Raw genomic sequence first — 9,711 nt, 5'->3', positions numbered from 1 at the left:
CATGCCCTTGTGAGTGCCCTTGTGAGTCCTCTTCAAGCATCGTCCATGCTTCGTGCCTATAGAGAACAATCGGTTGAACTAGGGATTCGTACATGGTACACTTCGTACGGGGTCGGCAAGAAGCTAGCAAGAAACAATGTTGTTGCTAGTCAGTCCCTCCTACTAGCATGCATTTAGTCTTAGGCTGAGGACATAGTAAACGCGGTGCGGTGCGATGCAGAGCGATGAATTGAAGCCTATCGCGTGCTATGCCATACTGATTGCTTCAGATCGCACGTTTTTTGATGTTTCATTCCACTCCATTCAACATGTAAGCAACCCAGCACAAGGATGCCAGATGTGATAACATGTTTTCATTTTGTAAACAGTTGAATTGTGAGATCGTTTTTATCTGTGAACATGGTAAATGGAAAGCCCTTAACGTAACGTTTTCATTATATGCATTATGTAAATTAGAATAATGTCATAGAATTCATCGAACAAAACGAAAATAATAATTTAACAATTCAATCTTTATTTTCGTTCGATGAGTTCGATTGTAAAGATATTTATGAAAATCTGTGAGTCTCAAAAGATTCCGATAGCTCACCTGAGTTCCGCACACCGTTCATCGTTGCCTGAATCAGTCTTGTCAGCTTTCGGGGAAAGCCGTGTTCGTCCATGATTCTCCATAGCTGTCGTCGGTCGATTGTATCACATGCGGCCTTGAATCAACGAAGATGTGGACCTCAGCTACGAGTTCATGCTTTGTGGTTTTTTAGCTGATTAATGGCCTCCTTAACTTCACCTTTCATCGGGAGTGGTACGTCATCGTTGTTCACGGCAACGGTGTAGTCCTCATCAACGCCGTATTGGTCTCCTGTCTGCGCGCTGTTCAGGTGTTCATCGTAGTGCTGCCTCCACCTTTCGGTCACCTCGCGTTCCACGTTTTGTCACCGAGTGGTGTAAGCTAAAAGGAGCACCGTCAGCCTGCGTACGATAGCGATATCACATGATAGGTGCAGTTGCTCTATGTGAGCATATATGTTTTGCTTCGAACCCGTATTAGATTCTTCCCTCAGCCTGTAGGGAGCCTTGATTGATGATTGAAATGAAATCATTGAGAAACTCTATTGCCGGTCGCAAGTCTGGAAATTAGTAGCGTTGAAGTTAAAATTTGACCCCAAGCTCTGGAAAGTCGTGTAGGTAACCCCAACTCCAAGGTATCCATGCCGAGGGATGAATGGTCTAGGGGGTTTAAAATACTCTGTTGCTAGCGGTTATTCACAGTATTTTGTCCTTACTGTGTTACAACAGGGTACTGACACAGTGGGCCGTTATTCCCCTACCGACTCGTGAGATCAAATGAGTAAAAAGGTACAAACAACAAACAGAAGAACAGAAGGAGCGAATTAATACATAACGTTAATCGTATGGTCGAAAAATTGAGAACAAGTCTGTCAACACTGTCAGGTAGCTTCGAGCCTGCTGGTTATGACTGAGTGGCAGCATGTTATCTCGACCACGGAAGCAAGGGTTGCGCTTCAATCAAGTCAGCTTCAGTCAATATCTCAAGTAGCTTTGCGCCCGCTGAATATGAATCAGTGGAGGTATATCATCTCAATTACTGAATCACGGAAGCAGACCGTATGTGAAGTAAAAGGCTGGGAATACCATCACATGATGATTATTGTGTGGGCGCAGTAGCTAGAATGAAACACAAAGATGATCAAATTGAGGGCCCTGAGTTTTGAGCTCATGGTCGATCGCTTGGTAGCGGACACGCAACCAATTAGGCTACGAAGACTCCCGAGCAGTCAGCTAGTTGTCGAATTAGAGGCGAGCCCTTTTATATGTAGACAAACTGAATCTCAGATGATTTATCTGTATTATTTGAGACTCGTAGGGTCTTCATTAAGATAATGGGATCTACTGTTTCTTTTTCAACGTAGCGCTAGAAGTTGTTACGCAGTTGCCTTAAAACATGTGGGCACGATCGATTCTCATTAATCCCAGTAAGATTGTGCGCTTTCGAAAACGTGGACTTTAATCGAAAGAAAATATGCGATGGCAGCAGATGTATAAACCTGACTTCAATACGAAGTATGAGCGAATGAGATTAGGATAGACGTTATTGACACGAGACCTTCAGGTCCAGCGAACTCTCTTTCCATACGAGGTACACCATGTGCGAATCAGTTGTCGATGTTCTCTTTGAGCTCAAAGCATGGACGACACTCGTGAAGGCCTTCAGAATGATTTACGAAGGAATACAAAAGATCGAGCAGAGAAAGTAAGGAACAACACATTGTGTTTGTTTATTGGATATGGGATATGTTGATAGATTACTGGACTGCAGCCTGGAAAATATAATATCTACATTTATTAGCATTCCATTATTCGTCAGATTTAAACTCTTCAGAGACTTAAATAGAATAAATATTGAGAAGTAGTAGAATTTCACTGCTCATGCGTAAATATAGATGAATGAGTAAAAAAGATTTGAGTAGAAAGATATCAATTTTAAAGGTATAAACTATCACTTGTAGTATACAGTAGCTACTAATGGATCAAACTATGCGTATTCCAGAACATCCATAGCATGATTTTGGTACTTGATACGACATACATGTCTTCATACAACTTTATGAGAGCCACAGATCTCTCAAAGACCCCCGAAATTATATTGGGAACATTTCGCACAATAACTCCGATTTTCAGCATTAACACCTATCTAGGTTTTCCTTACATTCAAGCATAGTTACAACGGAGAAGACGTGTTGACTCACATGTCCATAGATACGCGTGTATAACAGAATTTCCTATGACCAGAATGCGCATTAATGCCAACAGCTAATGAATAACGTTTCCTTGCCATCCCAATCCGAATCTGAATCGACACACTGTAGGCTTGCAACACATGCGCAGTACCAGCAAATTATGTTCCATGTTCCATTCTACGCAATACCGGCGTCTTCGCGCGTTTCAGTTTATTCATGCTATCCATAGAGAAAACAAGGTTTGCCGGTCACCGCTTGAACTAATATATTTTCTAATTTTTTTTCAAAGTAATTCGCATTATTGTGATGTATTGAATGAAGAAATCATGATTGTAAGTACTCGTATACCACTGTAACTAGTCTGAACGCAATTCTACGTAGGACATTGATTGATTGTTCATGAACTGTGTTGTATCTTCATAACAATCATACTTTTTATCCATAAATATTTGATAATATTCTGTGCTTGTGAAACATTAGAATTTTCATATCATTTATATCGCTTTGTAGACATTTCTTAAAATAAATTATAGAGAGCACGCGTCCATGTATAGAAAGCAAATTGTGTATTTATCAATACTGATCCATCCCACAAAATAGAAAGTAGAATGTGGCAATGACATTCGACTCTGGATAACTGGAATCGTTTATAGAATAAATTGTTTTGGCGGCTATTTTTAGAACCGTGTTTTCGGCAGACGTATAGACAAACGTAAACATGGATAAGTTTTAGTAAATGCGAAGAGTGCGTCTGCAAATGAATGACGATTTTTTAATCCTATTATATTTTAGTGTTTACAGCAGTTCATCATTTTGGTAATCATTTGCGTTGGTACAACTGCTAGTAACAATTTACCTAGCTGTGATTCATCTAAAGATGATTTTACAAAACAACTGAAAGATGTAAAATCCAATTTAGAAAAATTTAATGCGCATTATCTAACGAACCTGGAGCAAAGAATGTTGAATATTATGACAACAATGGCTAGTCTGGATAGTAATGTAAAAGCTCTCCAAGAAAAATCACAGGTGTGGGACATTTTCCAACACCACATTGGCGCATGGAGTGATCATATAAAGTCTGTTGATCACAAAATGGACTTACTCAAAAAGTATGTTGTTCCGTGATATTTCATTTCGAGAATTGTTAAAATATGTTGAAACTTTTTAGAGCGCATGAAAATACGCCTGTTGCCCTAGAGACACGACTATCGAATTTGGATTTCAAAGTTCAGCATATTTTCGAAAAAGTTGATACAATAAACGAGAAGCTGCATGATATTACTAAGACTGTGTATATGTTATCTACTAATAACCGAGCTCGACGGAATGACCGTGAGCCTGTTGATCAGAACGCGGTTATGGCGAAAATCAGTCATCTTCAGAAACAGTTGAATCGTTTGGAATCGAATACAAATAATTGCCAAAAGAAAAACGGAAATAGTAACAACAAAACGAAAAAAGATGTCCAAGAATTTGATGATGAGCTGGATGATTTTCTTGACAAGATGACAGCTAAAAAATTGAAGGATCTTGCTACAAGTCGCAAACAGATTCGTTCACTTGACAATGTAATGAACACATTGCGATCAGTTGATGAAAGGACTATCAGAATTTATGATTTAGAAGCAAATCAATTCGAACAGATATTGAGCTGTTGTAGAAGAACAGATCGTGAAATCACCACTTTCACTAACAGTGCCGACATATTACTAAAAAGAATCGAGAGATTGGTTATTGATGTCGACAGAAAGATCGAAGTACGAAATCAGGAGTGTGACATAAATACAAGAACCGAAGACGACATAATAAATATCACGACGGAACTCGGAAGTGGAAAGGAAATTATCCCTACGACTACTGAAATAGAATACGATGCAATGGACCCAAGTTCTAACAAAGCCGAAGTTTCAAGTAATCGAGAAGAGTAATTTAAACTACATTGTAATCTCTATATGAAGTCTTTTGATTTTTAGTAAGCTTTCATCAACCTAATAAGCAAGGTTGTCATCAACTTTTGAATAGGAAAAATGGAGTTTACACATTTGGTAACTATGTAGCCAACAGGACTAAGGGTGATTTTAACAGGCGATATTGCAAATTTGCAACAGACGGTCCCGCATGGACGGTATTTCAGCGTCGAGAACTGAATGATTTACAAGAGAATTTCAATCGCTCTTGGAACGAATACAAAAGAGGATTTGGTGATTTGAAACATGAATTCTGGTTCGGCAATGACTTTTTACACATGTAAATGATATTAGCTATTGTTTTTGGTACCACTATATATTACAATTATTTCCAGGCTAACTTACGATGATAATATGGAGCTAAGAATTGAGTTAGAGGATTTCGAAGGTGGCTTAGCGTATGCGGAGTACAAAACATTCAGAGTTGATACAGAAAAATTCAACTACAATCTTATGGTTTCGGATTACCAAGGAAATGCGTCAGATGCAATGGGATATCACAATGATCAAGATTTCAGTACGTATGATCGCCGCTATGATAAATCAAATGGATCATTTCCGTGTGCGTTGACGTACGGTAGCGGTTGGTGGTTTGATAGGTACAATAAAATTGACAACCTGTTTGGTTTGATTATCTTTTAATCCAACATTGCAATACAATTTCAGTTGTGCGGAATCAAATTTGAATGGCATATATTATACTGACGAACCAAAATCTCACAAATCAACAGGTATTTTATGGGAAACATGGTTAGGAGATTATTCATTAAAATCATCAACTATGATGGTCAGACCACGAGACGTTTGGATGACTGATAATGAAGAAACAGTGCCACAGGATCCGTGAATGTCCACAACTTATAGAATGTAACCATTTAAAGCGAATATTCACTACTGACATAGATACAAATAAATGCATTTAGTTTATGATTAAAACTTCTTCGAATAATCTTCAAAGCATTTAAGAGTTTTTCTCTCTTTCTCTCTCGTTGGTTCCACTAATCCCAACTGGATCGAAACTGATTAATCGTGTCACTCTTATTCAACAATATCATTTTATGAATGTGACTTTTTTTTGTATATTCTAGTTTATTCGCACTATCTTATACTTATGACAGACACACAACTGTACAAGCGTTGTACTCCGAAAATTGTATGTTTGTCACCATGTACAGCGCTAGAACCATGCAAGCAACTCGGTACAATCGCTGTATCTGTACCGATCTGTTTCATCGTTGTACATGGCTACAGTTGTACTGTGCGCAGCGTCATAGACGGCATGAACAAACCGAATCAGAACACTTGGTAAACATTCTTTTCATTGATATTCTCTTGAGTTAATAACTCAGATTGGAAATTTGTTTGTTGTGTTTGATTGTTTAGAAGCTAGATAAAAAACCTTTTTCATTGAAATATGTGGAGAAAATTGGTGAAATCTCTGATTGTCAGTTTGAAATGCGGTACAATGTACAACCAATGTATGTCTGTCATGCTACGATGGTACCTGTACAACGCTAGTACAGCTCAAGGCGCTTGTATAAATGTATAATAGGTATATAGGGGCGCCTTGGTACAGCTGTGTGTCTGTCCATGATATTACGTTCCGCAACAAGTTTCCGTTCTTTAAAATAGAGGGCACCACTGTTGGAATACTCTCTGAACTTCGTGGCTATATTCTCAGGATCGCTGATTGAACCTGAAGCCTTCTCCTTTCTCTCTTATTTATATTATCGGGGCGTTGCAAAAGTTTTTACCCATATGTGCGTTGGTGGTTCCGTACGAGAGCATGAAGGGTGCATCCAATGTGGTCACGGATGTTGGAAGCAATGTGGAGCACAGACTTGCAGCCTGCATAAGGAGGGCATACGATAACGCGCAATCGAGGTTATAAATAGAACCTTTGCTTCTGCAAACCGTCAGTCTCATCCAACACTCAACACAGTAATTATCTTGCGTTCTGCTTGTTTCGCGTTAGCATAAAAGCTTCGTTTTCCCTCGAGTTATCGAAGAATTGCTAAACATTCACGCTTGTCTACGATGAGGAGAGGGTGTTTAGGTAATGTCTACGTAGACACTTTAAATGAATATTTAAAAAAACATTCCCATCTATCATCAAATTTGTATTTTTTCAAGAATTGTCAAACTTTTCGCTCAACCTGAGTACTTTGATATGATGTCTAGGACTACCAGAATATGTGAACGGAACAATTGTCAAACGATCACGAAATTATTGAATCTCTCATGTGTACGTAGTTCTCGAGCCACGAAATTGCTTGATTTGAGGAACTCTAAGCAGTTTCGATTCTGACATGCACGTCCAACGCATATTATTGAATAAATCGACGTTATCGCAGCAAATGGTTATCAGCATTTTGCCTAATTATCAAACGGTATGCGTAGAAATTCAGTGAGCAGAGGATATGAACGCATATCTTCCAATGCAGTCTTGAATAAACGAGCCAAAGCATTGCGTTCCCTGTTGTGTGTAAGGACAACACATTCCGGAGTGTAAAGCAAAACATCCGGATACAGAAGTACCCCCGGCTTGCATGAATCAACAACTTTAATTTCTGCTTTGTATAGTATAGAGACTTTAAACTTGAAAGTTCATTCGCCTCTAGCATCTGAAATGACGATTTTCCCAGGTTCTTCGGATTAGCAGGTACAAAAGTACTCGCAGGGGAAAAAGTAATTAATTGTTTTTGGGTGAAATTCAAAACTATTTTTTATATGCTTCGGATTGTCCGATTTGGGTCAAATTTATACCGTTTTGTGGTAAAATTGCCATTCTAAAGGTAGCTTCATAATGTCTCTCCCATAAAGGTCTTGGTACTTATTGGCGAAAAACTCTAGCAACAGAATTTAAAAATGTTCGCTTGGTCCCAATTTCTCATCACTCTGGAAATTTTGCAATGCGAGAAAAAGGTGTTAATCGTTTGGTGCCAGGTTCGGACTATATGGTGGATGCATTAAAACATCCCAATCAAGCTCTCGGAATTGTGTGGCGTTGTGGTGTTCTGATGGAACACAACACCTCTTCTATTGGCTAAATCTGGACGTTTCTGGTCAATCGTTAGCTTCAAACGGTCCATTTGGTAGCAGTGGATATCTCAATTTAGTGCATTGCACTAAAAAAATTCAAAAAAAAATTTTTTTAAATAATAATAACAAAAATTTCAAAAATTTTCAAATAAATTAAATTGCACGTTTTTTACTGTTGCAGTATCGGCAGCATAAACACCATTCACAATTTCAGTGATCTGACTTGCATTTTCGCATTTGTAATAGAGGAAATCTAAAATGTTCCGAATTTTCTCTTTGTTGACCTCTATTGTTAACACCCTGTATCTCAGAACTGAATGGACAAACAAAAAACAGCAAAAGTATTTATTTTTTTAGTATGATATGTCACCTTTACAACGAGCCTAAACTTGAAATTCTATGATAGATATTACGCGAAATATTGATCACTGAAACCAGCCTCCGAGAAAATAAAGGATTACTTTTTCCCCAGTATAATATTTGTAAAGCGGATTACCCCAGGCACATTGATTTTGTAGTCTGTGTTGAGGAAACCGTAAATCGGGCCAATCAAAACGTGTCAGTTAGGGCTTAATGCTTAACATCTCACAGTTATTCAATTGTTTATCTTTTGAAAAATAACATTTTATTCATTGTGATAGATGCGTGGAAATATTTCCTAAAGGGTGTGTCACATCAAATTGTATCACGGAAAAAACGCTGTAGAAATTCGCCCAGTAGACCGATCCTTTTGAAAATTTTAGACAGTAAAAAAACTATTAAACAACTTTTGGCATTTTCTTTTTATTCATACTTCGAGCCCAAGCCCGTATGCTCGCACCTTCCTCTTTACCCCGTCCATAAGGTTCTGTACAACGTCAAGTTGTAGTTTTTTTTTGAACAGAAATCCATTTTCTCTTGAAGTCCGCCTCCGATTTGACAACTTTTGGGTTCTTCCGGAGGGCCTGCTTCATAATCGCCCAATATTTCTCTATTGGGCGAAGCTCCGGCGCGTTGGGCGGGTTCATTTCCTTTGGCACGAAGGTGACCCCGTTGGCTTCGTCCCACTCCAACACGTCCTTTGAATAGTGGCACGAAGCGAGATCCGGCCAGAAGATGGTCGGGCCCTCGTGCTGCTTCAATAGTGGTAGTAAGCGCTTCTGTAGGCACTCTTTAACGTAAACCTGCCCGTTTACCGTGCCGGTCATCACGAAGGGGGCGCTAAGCTTTCCGCAAGAGCAGATCGCTTGCCACACCATGTACTTTTTGGCAAACTTGGATAGTTTCTGCTTGCGAATCTCCTCCGGAACGCTGAATTTGTCCTCTGCGGAGAAGAACAACAGGCCCGGCAGCTGACGAAAGTCCGCTTTGACGTAGGTTTCGTCGTCCATTACCAGGCAATGCGGCTTCGTCAGCATTTCGGTGTACAGCTTCCGGGCTCGCGTCTTCCCCACCATGTTTTGCCTTTCGTCGCGGTTAGGAGCCTTCTGAACCTTGTATGTACGCAGGCCCTCCCGCTGCTTGGTCCGCTGGACGAATGAACTTGACAAATTCAGCTTATTGGTGACATCCCGGACCGAACTTCTCGGATCACGTCTAAACTGCTTAACTACGCGCTTGTGATCTTTTTCACTGACGGAGCATCTATTTTTGCCGTTCTTCACCTTCCGGTCGATGGTTAGGTTCTCGAAGTATCGTTTTAGTACTCTGCTGACCGTGGATTGGACGATTCCCAGCATCTTACCGATGTCCCGATGTGACAACTCCGGATACTCGAAATGAGTGCACAGGATTAATTCACGACGCTCTTTTTCGTTCGACGACATTTTTCCAAATTTACGAAAAATTGACAGTGAAGCATGGCCAACGTGATCTATACACTCTTATCTGATTATAAGCGAAAGCTGAAGATATAATTCCTAAAAATTAAATTTCTACAGCGTTTTTTCCGTGATGCAATT

At 39.5% G+C, this 9,711-nt stretch overlaps 1 protein-coding gene across 1 annotated transcript; it reads left to right on the top strand.

Annotated features, from left to right (window-relative positions):
• The first annotated feature begins 2,981 nt into the window (after positions 1–2,981).
• LOC129777416 (angiopoietin-2-like) lies at positions 2,982–5,665 on the top strand. Its single transcript, XM_055783670.1, has 6 exons — positions 2,982–3,091; positions 3,552–3,871; positions 3,931–4,673; positions 4,736–5,009; positions 5,065–5,328; positions 5,396–5,665. The coding sequence occupies exons 1-6, from the start codon at positions 3,086–3,088 to the stop codon at positions 5,574–5,576; spliced, it is 1,788 nt and encodes a 595-aa protein (XP_055639645.1). The 5' UTR covers positions 2,982–3,085; the 3' UTR covers positions 5,577–5,665.
• The last annotated feature ends 4,046 nt before the right edge of the window (positions 5,666–9,711 follow it).

This window comes from Toxorhynchites rutilus, chromosome 3, assembly GCF_029784135.1.
Source record: "Toxorhynchites rutilus septentrionalis strain SRP chromosome 3, ASM2978413v1, whole genome shotgun sequence".
Lineage (NCBI taxonomy): Eukaryota > Metazoa > Arthropoda > Insecta > Diptera > Culicidae > Toxorhynchites > Toxorhynchites rutilus.
This window is presented reverse-complemented; position numbering and strand designations above follow the sequence as displayed.